Source organism: Drosophila takahashii, chromosome 3R (genome assembly GCF_030179915.1).
Source record: "Drosophila takahashii strain IR98-3 E-12201 chromosome 3R, DtakHiC1v2, whole genome shotgun sequence".
Taxonomy (NCBI): Eukaryota; Metazoa; Arthropoda; class Insecta; order Diptera; family Drosophilidae; genus Drosophila; species Drosophila takahashii.
Window position 1 is genome coordinate 33,864,173 of NC_091681.1, and position 17,519 is coordinate 33,881,691.

General features: G+C 41.3%; 3 protein-coding genes across 4 annotated transcripts in view; 2 read left to right on the forward strand and 1 right to left on the reverse strand.

Moving 5' to 3' along the window:
• Nucleotides 1–10,384, reverse strand: part of RYa-R (RYamide receptor) — a 39,076-nt gene extending 28,692 nt beyond the window's left edge. For both annotated transcript variants that reach the window (XM_017150553.3, XM_017150629.3), the window contains exons 1-3: nucleotides 9,602–10,384; nucleotides 7,711–7,827; nucleotides 6,297–6,495 (exon numbers count right to left, since the gene is read on the reverse strand). In XM_017150553.3, coding sequence (XP_017006042.2) covers nucleotides 6,297–6,495; nucleotides 7,711–7,827; nucleotides 9,602–10,284 — 999 coding nt within the window. In that variant the 5' untranslated portion in view covers nucleotides 10,285–10,384. The remainder of the gene's footprint in view (nucleotides 1–6,296; nucleotides 6,496–7,710; nucleotides 7,828–9,601) is intronic.
• A 2,430-nt stretch (nucleotides 10,385–12,814) lies between these two features.
• Nucleotides 12,815–13,850, forward strand: LOC108063664 (pancreatic triacylglycerol lipase). The gene has a single exon (XM_017150858.3). It carries the CDS (start codon nucleotides 12,923–12,925, stop codon nucleotides 13,814–13,816), a length of 894 nt encoding a protein of 297 aa, XP_017006347.2. The 5' UTR covers nucleotides 12,815–12,922; the 3' UTR covers nucleotides 13,817–13,850.
• Nucleotides 13,851–16,147: 2,297 nt separating this feature from the next.
• Nucleotides 16,148–17,284, forward strand: LOC108063573 (phospholipase A1-like). Its single transcript, XM_017150747.3, has 2 exons — nucleotides 16,148–16,235; nucleotides 16,299–17,284. Exons 1-2 carry the CDS (start codon nucleotides 16,196–16,198, stop codon nucleotides 17,282–17,284), a joined length of 1,026 nt encoding a protein of 341 aa, XP_017006236.2. The 5' UTR covers nucleotides 16,148–16,195.
• Nucleotides 17,285–17,519: the final 235 nt, after the last annotated feature.

A 17,519-nucleotide genomic window follows, 5' to 3' on the forward strand; every position in this document is an offset into this window, starting at 1 on the left:
TGGTCAGCTACAAATTTGCATTAGCCAAATGCAGTCGACTGGTTGGCTTGTTAGCTGTCCGACTCTCCCATTCATTTGTGGCCACGCCATACAAGGCGTATACGCAATGTGACAAAGTAGCAGCTGCCATTTGATGCGGTCATATAGTTCTAGCATTAATGAGCAGCGCCATTGATTTGCTCAATGGCTCCGAGATGAGAACATCACTGGGCTGTGCGTATGTGCACTGAGGGAAATCGTTAACCAAAAATATAACTTTTTATATTATATACAGATTTTTGTATTTTAGTCTTGAATTTCCTTCCAGTTTAAATCAGTTTTATTATTATTATTTTATTTTATTCCTAAAATGTTTCTTTATTTATACTTCAATATTTTGAATATATTTTTTAACTGCACGCAAATGACCAACAGCCCCCTGCTGAGTTCAATCGAGGCATCTTCATTAGGGGCAATCGCCTTCGCCTCTGATCACTTTTTAGTGCGTCACTGACACAGATTGCAGCCAAAAGGCAGTCGACATTCATAAAGAGTTGCATGCAAGTCCGAACCTTTCACTTTTGTAGAATAAACTTGTTCGGTCGTCAAACAAACAAACAAACAAACCCAGCCGACAAACAAGCACAAACAGACAGGCAGACAGACAGATGAGGGAAAAAACAGGGGAGGACAATATGTTTTCTCAACAGCAGATGCAACCACAAATACTGGACAGCTGTCTTCCCACTGCAACTAGTAGTTCGCCTCTCTTGGTCACAACTCCTCCTTTTTAACCAGAAAGTCCAAGAGCTACTATAGTCAGAGGATTCCCCTTTTGTATCGGTGTAAAATTGGTCTAATAATGTTCGATTTAACCCCTCAAACAATTACGAGAATCGAATTGATATTTATTTACATACACGAACTGTCGCATCACCTTGTCCATTAGGGGCTCCGTTTAATTTACGGACATTAATTGGCTAATTTATGGCCGCCAGCACCGCAAAACTCCTGGCCGTTGCGCCACAATAAACACCACATTTAGTTTTATTGATTTAAGCAAAAATTACCCAAAAACGAACGGGCCGAAATGGCAGGCTGATAAATTTTATAGTCGAGGGCAAACAGTCCAGATGAGTTGGCCATAAAGTCGAATGTTAATGTTAATGTCTTTCTACGTGTTTGTTCCACAATTAATGGACTGCTCGCTCATTATGCAAGAGCCTTAACGATCTGTCCACAAGACTCGACTCGGAACAAATAGTTGGCTCTTGCATAAATAATGAAGAATTAAGAATGTCAATATTTGACCAGGGTTCATTAAATACATGAATCAGCCTTGGAAAGTTATGAGGAGGAATCTAATCCTTTTGGTCAAACTATTTGTGGTTGTATGGAGATAATTATGTATTCAGGAAAATGCAATTAAAAGTACATTCAGTGAATGAAGAAGAATTTGAATACCTTTATAGTTTCTTGTTTGAACAAGGAAACAATTTTACAACTTCTAAAATTAACAATTCTGTTGTATTTAATTTCATTATTGCTTACAATAAAATGAAAATAAAACTACGAATAATACTTGTTAGGTAAAATGGAATTTTAATACCTTTATTACTTGTTGTTTAGACAAGAAAACACGGATTCATAAAATGGCAATTAAAAACTCTATTTCTTATTAAAGCTTAGTTTTTAATTTTATATTTTACATTTTATAACACCGATTTTTTTCATTTATTTCTTTTGACTATTTGAAAATAAGGTTTACATTTCAAACAAACTGCAATATTCGCAATGCAAAATAAAACTTAAAACTGCATGAAAATTTCCATGTATACTGCCATTTGCAGACGCACAGATAGACCGAAATAAATGGGGCGTAAATAAATCAATGACATGGAAGGGCTGAAGAGTTTGCAAAGCCAGAGGTCACAAAGGGAACCGGAATTGCAGCTGGCGGAGATGGAGCTGGAGATCCGAGAGGCGAGATAAACAAATTGCAGCCTGTTGCCGAAGTTGTTGCTTCTGCAGCTGCTGCCTCTGTGGGTTTTATCTTTTAATTTGCCACAAAACGCACAAAGTGCACTCAACACCCCACCAATCTGCTGTACAGCGTGGGTGTGCATCTCGGTGTGTTTGTTAGCCGGGCCAGCAGATAAAGACCAAGCCGAAACTTACTGGCCAGGCCTGGGAATCCTCTCACTTTTTTCACATGCACTCCCCATTGTATCCATGCAGCCAAGTATCGCAGTATCCATGGGATGAGGCTCGTACCGGGCCAACTCATGATGATGAAGATCCCAGCTGCCTGGCCGACTGCCTGCCTGCTGCTTGCTGGATATGACACAGATTACGTAACACGAAATTAACATTTTAACACAATTCAGCAGAAAGAGAAGACGATGACGCGGCTGCAACGTCTGCCGGTGGCTCAGTCAGAGAAATAAAACAAGAAAATTAAGTTTTAATTATAAAAGACCGCTGTTTGGAATACCCTAGCAGAACAAAGATTTTCATTAGAGATACGATTTATAAAAACCTAAGAAAATCCTTTGATAGATCTTAGAAATTCAAAAATCCTCAAAATATAATACTTTTTAAAAATTTCCTTAAATTACTTACGCTCTAATTGAAATTGTTTTGATATTTTTAAGATCTAAAGGTATGTTTTGTTTATAAGTTGATTGATATTAAAATGCATAGGAATATTTTATCAAGTAAATAATATATTATTACCTATGGGTGCTTAAAATTTGGGGACCCTTTTGTTAAATATTTAAACTTTTCCTAAAGTATACATGGTACATATCTCAAAGCTTTGTTAAAACCACATATACCTCCTTTACGAGGCGTAAAAATGCAAAAGAGTAAAAGTGGAAATGGGAACCCGTTGCGGATTGGAAATGCTGCCCACCCCTCCTGGTATTTTGGGGACCTGCCCATTTGGCCGGCGATGGCTCATCAGTTTTGGCTCTTTCTCCACGAGGCGGCGGCGGAGGCCAACAGAAGGGGCTCGAATATCGGGAGGACGACGGCGATGATGATCACGATGACGACGACGGCGACAACTATGGCCAATGCATGGGCACTTTCGGCACCGAGAGTTACGCCTCTTGCAGTCAATTATGCAATTAACGTCTTGCCAGCAAACAAGAAGCAAACGCGCCAAATGAGCCGCATTTCCTACACATTACACATTAGTCGTCGTCGAGGCTTTGACAAAACAGACTCAAAATGCAGATGGCAGACGGCAGTTGGCAGATGCAAATGTAAATGCCGGTCACCAGCTGCCTTCAGATCGATAGTTGGTTGTGCAAAATAAAAAACGAAAAACTAACTAAGAAATAGCTGACAAAATAGTGATACTCGTACTCAATCCAAAGTTGCAATCGCCAGGGGGCCCAGCACCACTGACAACTGTGAAGTGTCATCGCCCCAAGTCAGCAATAATATTATTCCCCCTCCGATTTCGACTGATTGTTTGGCCTGCGGTGCGGTGTGTTTCCCAGCAATTAGATGATGGACTGTGATTTGCAACTCGTGCAAACGAATTTAGGAAACACTTGACAAATATTGACAAAGTGCAATGGCAAAAGGGAGTGCAATGAAAAGCGTTTGAGGGGAAAAATGATACAGAAGGTTTTTTATATTTATTTTTAAGACCTTCACTTAACCCCTCATCAATCCTTTCGTTTTGCCCACTCAATCAATTAAGCCTGAGCAGGATTACCCAATAAATTTGTAATTTTCAATCGACTTTTCGACAACGGGCGACAATAACGATTTTGAGGAAGCTGCGCGACACAGTCGTTGGTCCCATGGGGAGATCGAGTAATTTGCTAATCATTTCAACTGCCAATTGGCAGAAATGTTCAAAGAAAGATGCCAAGACACAAGGAAGAAATTGTCAACGATGGACAACGACGATGGCAAAACGATGAAAACGAAGCATGAGCGAAGGGAGCAGTCATGAGAAAATGAGAAATCCAAGTCAGCAAAATTGTTGCCGGGTTAAGTAACCAAATAACTATTGGTAGCCACTTTTTGGGCAAACTATGTGCAGTCCATCGAAGGATGGTCAGAGAGCTTGGACATTGCAAGGGAGGGGTAGTTGGAGGGGGAGGCCACTGGGAGCCACTGCATCACAAAAAGTGAATGGCAGATGAAGCTGCATCGCCTTGGGCTCGAATTGGGTAACATTGCACAGCGGTGGGCGAAACTGTCAGCAATTGTTTTTGTTTTCATTTTTAGCCTGGGCTCTTTCTGCTTTTTTCTTCATCTGAAGGAGTCCCTGTCGGAGGTCTGTCTGATCTCTTCGGGATTGGACAGTCATTGGGTTAACTCTGCATTCTCCAGCAAATATGGCAATTATAATTACCGACCAATCTGTGGCCACAAATATGGGACTCGTAATCAGCGCTGCGTAAGAGAAAAAGGCGGTTGGATTTAAGTAGTACAGAAAAATGTCATTATATAATTAATGTTATCATGAGAAATTCTCCAAAAAGTTAAACCATATATCACTAGGAACTACTTTCTTCAAACTAGTACAAGATGTGGGTTTTTTCAAGTGCATGGTTCAATCTAAAATTTAAGGGTGCAGGAAACCATTTGGCCAGCTGTGGTTTGTGGCTCGGAAAGGTCGTTGCCAGCATCCCATGTTCACACTCTTGGCTAACTGGCTTTTGCCTAGCTGTTCAGCTGCACAATTGGCCATCGACTTAGGGGGCTCGTTTGACAACTAACGTGGTTACGTCGGCAGACCTCAACCCACCCCCACCCTCATAGCAATTGATTTCCTGGAAGACCACAAAACGCTGGCTGGGATTGGGATGGCATCTTCAGACGGCGACTTGTACGCAGACGCAATGGCAATCGCATCGCAGAGGCATCCACATCCACATCCAGCTGGCAAGTGGATAGGTTCGGGGACCCCTGTACCAAGTACGGACCACATGCACCGCATAAATCTTTTCTCATTTACTTTTGCCGAAACTCGGCTCGTGCAAGTTTATTGTAAATAGTTAAATAGTGGCTGTGCCTTGCGCCGCGTGATTATGTGAGCATTACATGCCATTTGCCACGCTGCCACAGCCCAAAAAATCCCAGTCTTTAAAAACAGCAAAAAATAAAGAAATATTTGCTTCAGAAGATAATATTTTAAATACCCTAACTTAAATAATTTCAAGAGGTTCTTTAGCACAAAATATATATAATTTAATTGAATAATATACAAATAAATCATAATATTTTGCTTTATTATTTCTCATCTAGTGTAATACCATTTTGTATAGCCTTGGGCTCGCAATAGGTAATTATACCCCTTGTAAGGGTATAAAATCAACAGTGAGGAGCAGGAAGCCAGCCTTGCCACGCTTGCTCCCCATTGACCCCAGATTTTTCTCCGCCTGTCCGAAGCAACAAAAAAAAAGAGGGAAAAAATGCAAAATCAATTTGAAGATTGCTGCTTCGACAGCTGTCGTCATCGTGGTTGTCGTTTCACCAGACTTCGAACTGCTGATAGCTCAGTTGAGGTTTGGATTGGCTTTGGCTTTGGGTCTGGGTTTGATTTTCAGTTTGAGTTCACTTGGAGCAGGGAAGCCAACAAGTGGGGGCTTGTCATTGACTGCAGATCGAGGCAGTGGCAAGGTGCTGCGATTGGGGTTAAACTTTAGAGTCAACAAAACGCAAACAGGAGATGGCTAAGCTTATGCAAGCGGAATTTTGCCAATGAAGATTACAGTTATTTGCCTAAATATAAATTCAAAATTTACACAAACACACTGATTGGGGAATATTTACTAATAATAATATTCAAGTGGACAGGAGGTCTTTTCGTTTTGTCATTAAAGCTTAATCAATCATTTCGACGTGTCATTAAAACCGAATAATATTATTTTCTATAAATATAAAAGCTTCAAAGCTGAGTATGTTGTGAATAAAAATCAATCACTATTAAAAACTATACTTATTCTTTCCTAATTAGGTGAGCTTGTATATAAAACTACCCGTTACACAGTTTCATTATTATTTTTAAACCTTTATTAAATTTATAGAATTCCATAGATTTACATTTCCAAATATGTATCGTAGGTAATAATCATGGTACACATTAAAAATGGTTTTTTATTTGTTCTAACTTTACTTTCAATTGCCTTGCTCTTAACCATATGTTTTACCCACTTTATATATTCATGCCTAGCCCTTTTGCCGCAGCTTCGCTACCTAGGATTTGGCTAATGGAAGGGTCTACTGAAAACCCAAATTAGTTTTTGCGGTGGCCCAGAAACTGATACCAGGAATTTAAATGGACTCACCTTGCGTTTGGAGCGTGCCATCCGCTGGTCGCGGGCGTTCTCCGCCTCGCCGGGCGGCCGCTTCCCCCAGACGCGGATGGCGATCCTGGTGTAGGTGAAAACGAGCACTGCCAGCGGCACGACGAACTGCAGGGCAAACAGGGACAGTGTGTAGTAGTACTCCTGCGTCCGCGATGGCCACATCTCGCGGCAAATGTATCTGATGGATGCACGCGCACAAAGGACGTCACATGGAAGTAGAGGGAGGAGGAGGGAGGCAGGGGGCAGTGCATTAGTTTCAAGTGGACAGTTGTGGCGGGCTCCTGAAATCAACTGTCACAAAAGGACACCCGCACATACGCTCGTGTAATCTCGGCTGAGTGCACAATTTCATTTTTATGCTAAGCCCCACAAATTCCTGCGAAAACTGGTCAGAAATGACGCTCTTCCAAAAACTGGTTTTATTTTCCTCGTTCTGACAGAATTCAGTAGCAGTTTGTTAAATTTTTTGAACTTTCAGATTTTCTTTTGAATGAAATTGTTATGTAATTTACGTTACCGACTTTTAAAAAAAAAACCATTTATGTTATCCAATATTTTAAAAATCAAACTAACCCTAATACATATTGCGTTCTTTCCTAAAAACCCACAAAACTCCATTCTTTACTTTAAGGCCAGTTCATTATTCTATCCTCACTTATCCTCTTTTAATTGCTAGCCTGCTCTGCCTTTGCAATTAGACATGACTCTCAGCATTTCACAACGTGCCCTGCATAGTTAAGCTGAGGAAAGGAAGCCTGCAGATGAGTTTGCTTTTTGCATTTACATTATTCTCGCCCACTTGCTGATTGTCCTTTGGGACGCAAATTAAAACTGTCATCGGCCGCTTGGCACCCTGATTTGTGTGGGAAGGCATAAAAATGTGTGTAATAGACTTATTTTTTCCACCAATTGAAAACGTGCCTGGGGCTCCAGGATTGACTGCACCTTTTACCACTCCGCTTAAAATTCCGCGAAGGGAAAGAATTTAGGCCTAATACCAGACACATCAGCCTTCACACGGAGACATTTTCATAAAGTCGTTTAATACGAAATAGCTGCACTTAAAGCCGCCCACAAATGACAGCAGCGAAAAAAGAAAAATTTGAACTTTTAAATTGCAAATACCTATTTTATTAATTTTATTTTTTAAGTTTTATAAAATTTCTTATTAAGCTTACGGATTTATTTTTAAACTTGTAATTCCTAATTTACATTTAAAAAATATATATTTTTAATCCATTAAACATTTTCAATTATTAAATTTCCTTTTGAGAATTTGAAATTTTGAATAACAAAAGGTTTTGTTTTTTCCCCCGCCTGTATAAATATGTCTCGATAACAATCCGTCACTTGCTGTTACTGTGGTTTGCTGTTTGAGGAGGTCTGTACTTACTTCTCACATTTCTCGTGCCAGGGCGACCTGGGGAGATCGAGGCCGGAAACGAGGGGTATGGGAAAGGCAGTGGCAAGTGCAACAAACCAAACGCCGCTGATGATGAGGGTGGCATAGCTGCAAAAAAAGAGGAAGGGGACTTGTTTGAGTGGGTCGTAAGTACATTTGATTGGCTGCTTAATATTTAAAATCTGTGTTATTTTTAGTCTTTTGTTATCCGCCTCCTTTCGACTTTTAAAGAATACTCTCATAAATTGTTTCATTTATTTCTGGCGTGTGAGTGATGCTGGAAGTTTGACGGAGCATGATAAGAGGGCATTAAGGCCTAAAGAGCGCTCTGCGGTAGCTGCGTGCGGGTAAATTACAGTCATGTTGAATAATTATCAGCCATATTTACGTTATGTCCCCGCAAATATTTGCAGAAGCCACGAAGGATGACTTTCGCCGCCCAGAAACACACTCAAACGCAGTCACGCACACGCGAGGCCTGACGTCAATATGACTTCCATTTGGTCAGCAGTGAGAAAAATGTAAGTATGAATTTGTAAAGTGAATACATGAAAATGAAAAAATGTGGAAACAAGTAACTTAAATAAGTTTAACATTACACTGCAGTTTCTTTAATAAGTCTAGTGAATTCTAATGAATTATTTTATTTTTTGGTTTTTTATTTGGTACTAGTTTTAATTAATAATTATTTTCATTGCTTTCTAAGATATTACATATTTTAATCTTTATTAAAAATCTTACATGTAGGTACTACTCTAATTTTAGGTATATTTTGAATTCGTTATAGAACCTTATTTGTTCCTTATAATATTATTTCAACAAGAGATGTAGGTAGTACTTTTAAAACCTAATAATATTGTATGCTTTAATTTTTCTTATCTTTGTATTTCTTCCTTCTCCTTCCCGAAACCGACATTGAAAGTCGCCCAAGCGTGACATACTCACACCAAACACTCTTCAACTCGATAGGAGATGGAGATGAGATGGATGTCAGTAGAGTGTCAGCGAATAGTGGGGGGCTTTCAAGGGGGAACAGCTGTATCCAGTTACCAAACAAATTGACGTTTGCAATGCGTCCGGCCATTTGTTGTTTGCCAGCCGGCCGCTTTGGATTTTCAGCAAGCGCTGCGTCAGGCTCTCGGATTACTATTTAAACCAATTAACATGAGGCGACGTGCTCAGCCGCCGTCTAACTAAAGGCCTGCCGAAACAGCATTCCCTTGGGAAAGTCGCTTAGGTCAAGTGGTCAAAGTGGGCACCAGTGTAAATACCCCAGTGGCCACTTGACGGTGTCCAGGCACGCCAATGAGTGTGCCAACTCAGCACTTGGTTAACGCACTTGAACTATCGTACTTAACTAGTACGAAAAAGGGCTAATTTAATACACATTTCGTGAGTGCATTTACTCTTTCAGAAAAATGTTAGGAACATTTTCCAAGGTCCTAATCCATAAAAAACTTTATTTTATACCCTTTAACGCATTCAAATTTGCTTTGTGCTTTTAAGCCATTATTGAGGTAATTAAATAGCTTTCAGCTTTCAGGATTTAATGCTTTAAAATGATCCTATTAAACAAAGTGAATATTTTATTCGAATTAATTATCACATCTAAAGCTTTAAATACTGTAAATAAAAAAACCATTAACAAGGGTGCATATTTTAGTAAAACTAATTATCGTATTTAAAGCTAACAATACCATAGCTTCCTCTTGCTGAAAAAAATAACTTACGTAATAACCCAAAGAAAAAACATAAATCTGTTAAGCCAAATGAAAAAATAAAATAGACAATTAAAAAATATGTATTTCTGACGAGATCATGTCCATTGCTAGCAAAAATGTGCAATTATTCAGAATATAATAAAATTTACCCGCTGACTTACCGTTTTGTGATGCGGGGCCTCAGGGGCCACATGATGGCTATATACCGGTCTATGCTAATGGCCACCAAAGTGTAGGCGGTGACCAGGACAGAGACCGCCTGCGAGTAGTTCACAAAATGGCAGAGAACGACGCCAAAGGGCCAGTAGTTGAGGATAAACAGCGAGATGAAGGACGAGGGCACACAAAACAAGGACATCAGGATGTCGCCCAAGGCCAAGCTGGCTATAAAGTAATTGGTGACCGTGCGCATGCGTGGCGTGGATTGAACTATGTAGCAGACAGTTCCATTGCCGATCAGGGCGAAGAAAAAGATGGGAATGTACAGCATGTAGACGAGGCTCTTAAAGTAGACACTGGACCACAGGTCCTCCGACTGAATGTCATCGCCATCGCAGCTAAAGTTCATCATCAAGGTGATATTGAATGTCTCGTACTGCAAATCACTGGGGGTCGTAGACGATCCATATCCATAGACTGCAGAATCCTCTTCTCCCGTCTGCAATGCCTTGGTGACATTGTAAAGTAGTGAAGCGGAGTCCGGCAGGAGGAGGGATCCCTCCTGGTAGTCATCCTCCTCCTCGTTCCTCAGCAACGGCTGCTGCGGAGCTATGTAGTACATCCTGTCGATGCCACCGGGCATTCGACTTCTGCTTCCAAACATTATGCTATTGTCAAATTCCATTCAGGCGCGTCAACCGGAAACAACCGCAAACTCTTAAGCCAACTTCCAGTCGTTGAGAACTTTTCTCAGCATTCTGCGCCAAAATCCAGGCTCTTCAAACTCGACTGCTGGCTGTCATCATCTGCAAGTAAAAGTTTGTGGCTATAATTAGCTTGGTTCCTCAAATATATGTGCTGCACTACATTGCGGCTACTTAATAATTCGGTTTTTATATGTGAACAATAAGCGTTGCATAGTTTCGGGCGGCTGTCAGTATAAGAGTTTTGAGTGGGCTAAATCAGCATAATAAATAGCTACAAGCTGGAAATATGCAAGCATTATATTAAATGAAAATGCCTGCGGTCAAAAGAAAGTTAATATAATTGTATATCCTAATAATGAGTGCTAAAAGCATATAATAATTATCTAAAATGAAACTTTAGATGCAACTTGTGATGAACAACTGAAGGCTAATTAGCTAAATATTCTGTAAATTCCCAGTACTTAGAATTCCCATACAACACTTTTCTTTAAGTACTATTATTAAAATATTCATGAGATTAATTTAATACAGCTATCATTTGCAATTGAGTTGCCTTCGTCAGCAATTAAAAGCCATCAAACAGATATTTCGTTGACATATGTGGGCTGTAAAAGTAATTTAAACCAGCATTTATCGATATGTTGACATGACTCATTTAAGTCGGCCTTACTTCGTTTTAATATCTACCTGAATGAACTTCTGACATCAACTGACATCCCTCACCACCCAATTCACCACCCACCCATCGGCAGAGGACAGGATAAGGTTATCAAGTGGGTAAATTACTTATCTCAGCACAATAATGAGGTTGGGAATTTCGCAAGTGTCTGAGCGTCGTTTTTGTCATTTATCCTGCCTTCCATCCTTCTGTGTTTTTCTTCTTTTTTATCAATTATCCTGGCAAATTCCTCGACGCAGGAGCCTTCGTCAGAAAATCCCATTCGGGACGGATTTAAAATGTTTGACATTGCTTATTGGCATTTTAGGCCGCTTCCGCTTATGTTTCCCAGAAAAACTTGAGGAATTTCTTTCATTAATGTTATTTAAATGAATTTATATACTCAGATTTTCGATAAGCAGGCCATGAAAGTTATTTACGCATTACTTGAAGTGTCTTTTGATAACGTGGAGTGCAAAATGAGTTAGCTATTAATGCAAAAATATCAAATTATTCGATTATACAAATTATTCTAGAATAGCCCGCCTGAAGTTCAAGTTCATTGAGATCGATTTTATGGTTTTTTTAAGATAAATACATAGCTATGAAAGAAATATAAACTTTCCTTTCACAAAAATCAGAGCTTGTAATCAACAATGTTTCCATCGATATGCAGCTCTTGATTAATGAACACCTCATCAATTTTGTATTAACAAGAAATGGGAAAATGTGCGGCGAATGCCAAAGCACGCAAAATAATTACACACTGGTAGGCCACTCGTCGTTCATTATTCCGAAGGTACCACACAACAAAATGAAATAAAAATGGCAACAAATCCAAATTAAAATAGGACGCAAGGACCGCAGGCGACTAGAAGGCAACGGAAAGCCAGAAACATGAAAATAATGTCGGTAATAAAATAAAATGCAAAATGTATTGACAAGAAATCACGTACAAGACTGAAAAACACACTGTGTATGTAAGCGCCGTTGGGGATGTAATAACATCTTAGATTTTCCTGCGAAAAGGCAGCAAATCAGGTTTTTCGGGCTTAGTTGGCGCCTAAATTTGTTTAGCGGGCTTTTAGGCTAGGCGCAAAAAGTAGAAGCCAACAACAAAGACTTTTCCCAGACACAAAAAAAAAACAGGTAGTCGACCGCCAAAATGTATTTCATAAATTTAATTTTCAGCCAAGAACAAACATCGTAAAAGGCAAGCGAAAAGATTTTAAATAAAGCCTAGGATTATGACAAATTTACTGGCCTACAAAAGCAACGCATTTTTTTGTGGAAATTCCTCACAGTTGGTAGCCTTTTCTCCCAAAAATAGATTTAGATTCTGCCCCAAGGTAAGGTAAATGCAATTACTCCAATTCAATGACATACCTCCCTTCATCAAATGTAAGTATGTAAATATACCAAATTATTGACACTAAATAAAAATTTACTCGAGGCCATGATCTATCTTAACAGTTCAACAACAAATCACTTACATATATATTATCTTCATTTTATTTTTTAAAATACAAATTCTAGAAATTATACTGCAAACAGCCAATCAGTTGATAAAAAGCCATCAGATTTGGTATTCCAAAAAAAAAGCAATCAGATTATTTTCAATTTACGTGAACTACGTAGTCAGCCAAAGTAATGGCGCTCGATCTAATCTGCCGTAGATAAGGCGACCACCAGGGGACCTATAAAAGAGGCCGCCGGCAAACTGAAAAACCATCAGTTGTGGACTACACTTGAAGACACAATATGAAGACTTTCCTGATTTTGGCAATCTTTGCTCTAGCCGGTAAGAAAATAAAACAATCCTTAAAGAACTATAAACCTTAAGTAAAATATAATATTTTTCAACAGCTTCGGCTTATGCTGTGGAGGAATCCGAGCGCGTCAATGGCGAGAACGGCTGGTACGTTCCCCAGGCTGACGGCTCCCTCGAGTGGGTGGATATGGATGTGGCTGAGGAGTGGATGGATGCCCAGGAGAAGCTTGAGGGCCGCGGTTTGACTACCGTCCCCGTAAACTTCTACCTGTTCACTGCCTCCAACCCCTCCAGCAGCAAGCACATCTATGCCACCAAGAAGTCCATTGATAAGTCCAACTTCAATGCCAACAACCCCACCCGTATTGTGATTCACGGCTGGACCCAGAGCTACCTGAACAGCATGAACTCGGACATCCGCAAGGCCTTCCTCTCCCACGGAGACTACAACGTGATCATCGTCGACTGGGCCCGTGCCCGTTCTGTGGACTACGCCACCTCAGTGATGGCTGTCGGCCCCACCGGAAAGAAGGTTGCCGCCATGATCAACTTCCTGAAGGACAACTACGGCCTGAACCTGAACGATCTCTATGTGATTGGTCACAGTCTGGGCGCCCATGTGGCTGGATACGCTGGCAAGAACACCGACGGTCAGGTGCACACCATTGTGGGTCTGGACCCCGCCCTGCCCCTCTTCAACTGGAACAAGCCCAACAAGCGTCTGAACTCCGGCGATGCCTGGTATGTGGAGTCCATCCAGACCAACGGCGGCACCCTGGGATTCCTGAAGCCCATCGGCAAGGGAGCCTTCTACCCCAACGGCGGAAAGACCCAGCCCGGCTGCCCCCTGGATGTGACTGGAGCCTGCTCCCACGGACGCTCCACCACCTACTACGCTGAGGCAGTCGCCCAGGACAACTTCGGAAGCATCAAGTGCGGCGACTACGAGGCTGCTGTCTCCAAGGAGTGCGGAAGCACCTACAGCAGCGTTCGCATGGGAGCCGACACCAATGCCTACATGGTCGAGGGTGACTTCTATGTGCCCGTGAACAGCAAGGCCCCCTTCGGCATGATTAACTAATCGCTATACAATAAATACCAATGCTAAAACCATATCTGAATACTCTTTTAAATCACTAATTCTTAAAAAAAATCCTAACTTGGTTAGATCGCTTTATAAACCATCCCTTCTTTCCTGTCAACCATCTTGTTGACCTTCTGAAACCAGCTTATTAATTTAAATCAAAACTCGGTTGCTTTTTCAATTTAATTGTATAATTTCTTTGGCCTGGGTAACACTTAAACAGGTTAAGAACATTTCATACAATCTCTTCGCTCCTAGAAGAAAAAGGAAAATTGCTACAACTAAATATTTATATTCGGAAACCAGAAAAACATACTTGGGGAAATGGCAGACAAGGAGCCTCCTTGTGCTTTTGGCAATGTTTACTTTTATTGGTCTTTCACATTCTAGCTCAGTAGCTGTGCACACTGAAACAAATATGTTAGGAAATGCTTTTCCGTTTAGGGTAATTATTGGTATTATTCGAAATGATCTGTTAAATAATCATGACATTTTGGAAAAAATTAACCAATAGGCTGAAGACATTGTATATCTATGAATCATTTATACTCAATGACTAGTTTATTTTTCCTACAAAATGTATAAGGTAATGTCATCATTTAATTGCAATAAATTGTGGAATAATTTTGCTCTTTGGGTTTATTGATATATTTTCTCTGTGCATCTTCATCTTTAGCAACGTCGTCAGAAGCGTTTTGCCACTTTGTGTGGCATGTTTGTAATTATAATTAATGAGCAACCTGCAAGCGCAATTTCGCCCTCGACAAAGTCAACTACCCAACTATGTGTACTATATTTTATTTGAGGGAGCCACCCACCAAGTATTTAAATACGAACTGCCTGCTCGACGGGTGGTCTTTTGCTCCCAATTAGCTCTTGAGTATGCCAACTATTTGACTACGAGTATGTGCAGCTGGTGGGTCGGAGATTGAATTTGCCCGCCTCTACTTGAGATTCACACAGATAATAATCCGATAGGATATTTTTGGAGCAAGCTCTTGAGGCACAGCAGACTGATAAGGGAATTTCCTGACCTTCACCCCACCGCCCCCTCTGAAAAAATTTTATTTGCCTCCCGTTCCTTTTTATGGACTGACAATTTTATTGTTTCTTGCGGCTCCTGCGTAAAATTGAATTTTATTGTGTCCTTTGCCTCATGGTATTTACGCATATAAGGCCAGAGATTTGTGGCCTAAAGTCCACTTAATGAGGGTCGAGAAATGCGATATATACTTGGCAAATGCTGTTTGGTTCTCACGCAACTCATGATGACATAAGCCCCTGAAAAGTTATAAGGGGATAGGTATATTTGCTTTACATGCAAATTGGCCTGCTGTTTTCATTTAATTTGGTTAATCAAACGCTCAAAACTATTTATCAGAATGGGAAGGACACCATGCGAAATGCGACACTTTTCGAAATGCTATTAATTCAGCATGTTCACTGAATCTGTCATCGAGTTCGGGGGGTCCGGGTCCTACGCCCACCGATATTTTGGTCCTGTGTCCACAAAGGCAGACCCACGGATAAATATAATAAACTTAAAAGTCGTGGGTGGTCTGCGGTTTTTGTTCGTGTTCATATTTGCGTTATTAATTGAATTAATTTCTCAATAAGCGATGATTAACATCGAAAGAGGCTCATTAAACAAAAGTGCCTGAAAGTATGCTGTCATTTTAAAAAGCTGTAACTTCCGTTTAAGTAGCTCCATTATGATTAACCATTTTCATTTCCTCTTTATCGACACTGGAAAATATAATTATTTCTTAAAGATAGTTTTCGTTGTTATTTTTTTTTCTTTACCCCAACTCAACACCTTGTGTGAGTACTTATACCCCAGATTACAAACCACCAACTGACCAAGATAACACAAGTCGAGCAAAACAAGAATGCACTGGAGTGTTAAATTAAATGCCCATTTAATGATACCTACAATTAAGTCCACTCATCGCGACTTACAGGAGATTAAGGTGGTTGAGGGCACCTCCCCGTTTGTAATCGATACCTGATAGTGGATGGACTCGTTGCCATTCAAGACTCGTGCTTCTGTAGATTGGAATTCACTGACCATAAACACGAATTTTTATAGTCATTAACGCAAAACACTCGAAGAATCGGTTTGCAAATCGACCACGAATGGCTCAATTGAAAAGCCAATCAGTAGATAAAAGTGCCATCAGATTCGAAATTTCTAAAAAAGAAACACTTGCAATATTTGGCCAGCAATCAGATTAATTTAAATGTACCCAAACCACCCAGTCAGCCAAAGTAATGCCAAGCGATTTAATCTTTCGCCGATAAGTTGGCCCATTGAGGGAGGTATAAAAGCAACGGTTTTGGGGCGGAATAACCATCAGTTCTGGGTTTTACTACATAATGCAGACATTCCTGATTTTGGCACTCTTTGCTGCAGCCGGTAGGTTCTAAATGAATATGAAATTCCTGAAGAATTCTCTTTTAACCATAAACTCGCTTTCAGTTTCGGCTCTTCCCCTGGAGGAATCTGAGCGCGTCCATGGCGAGAACGGCTGGTACGTTCCCCAGGAGGATGGCTCCTCCCAGTGGGTGGACATGGACGTGGCCGAGCAGTGGATGGAGGCCCAGGAGCAGCTGGAGAGCCGTGGCCTGACCACCGTTCCCGTCAAGTTCTACCTGTACACCTCTTCCAACCCCACCAAGGGCACCAAGATCACCGCCACCACGAACTCCATTGACAACTCCAACTACAACTCCTGGAACCCCACTCGCTTCGTGATCCATGGCTGGACGCAGAGCTACAGCGCCAGCATGAACAAGGAAATCACCAGTGCTTGGTTGTCCAAGGGAGACTACAACGTGATCGTCGTCGACTGGGCTCGTGCTCGTTCCGTGGACTACGCCACCTCGGTGATGGCTGTCAGTTCCACCGGAAAGAAGGTTGCCAACATGATCAACTTCCTGAAGGACAACTACGGCCTGAACCTGAACGACCTATATGTGATTGGTCACAGCTTGGGCGCCCATGTGGCTGGATACGCTGGTAAGAACACCAACGGTCAGGTGCACACCATTGTGGGTCTGGACCCCGCCCTGCCCCTCTTCAGCTGGAACAAGCCCAACAAGCGTCTGAATTCCGGCGATGCCTGGTATGTGGAGTCCATCCAGACCAACGGAGGAACCCTGGGATTCCTGAAGCCCATCGGCAAGGGAGCCTTCTACCCCAACGGCGGACAAAGCCAGCCCGGCTGCGGATGGGACTTGACCGGTGCCTGCTCCCACGGACGCTCCACCACCTACTACGCGGAGGCCGTCTCCGAGGATAACTTCGGAACCGTGAAGTGCGGCGACTACGAGGCTGCCGTCAACAATCAGTGCGGAAGCACCTACAGCAGCGTTCGCATGGGAGCCGACACCAATGCCTACATGGTCGAGGGTGACTACTATGTGCCCGTGAACAGCAATGCGCCTTTCGGCATGATTAACTAAAAGCAATGGAATAAAGTTAAGGTCAATGGAAGTACACATTGGTTTTTCTTGGGAATATTTAAGGGAGAGTAAAGCAATCATTTTTACCATGACTTATATTTGCCCATGAGTATATCCGTTTGATTAACCAAAAAAACGTAATTATATCTCGGAGCTCGCCTTGGTGTTTCCTCAATGAACTTCCTCCGATAAGGAGTAGCCGATCATAAACCATAGCATTGTTCAACCAATCACT

Bases quoted from the DNA above. Each gene is read 5' to 3' on its own strand.
- LOC108063664 (XM_017150858.3), top strand. From the start codon at position 12,923: ATGGATGTGGCTGAGGAGTGGATGGATGCCCAGGAGAAGCTTGAGGGC.
- LOC108063573 (XM_017150747.3), top strand. From the start codon at position 16,196: ATGCAGACATTCCTGATTTTGGCACTCTTTGCTGCAGCCG. The intron at 16,236-16,298 runs GTAGGTTCTAAA...ACTCGCTTTCAG, and splicing joins GGCACTCTTTGCTGCAGCCG to TTTCGGCTCTTCCCCTGGAG.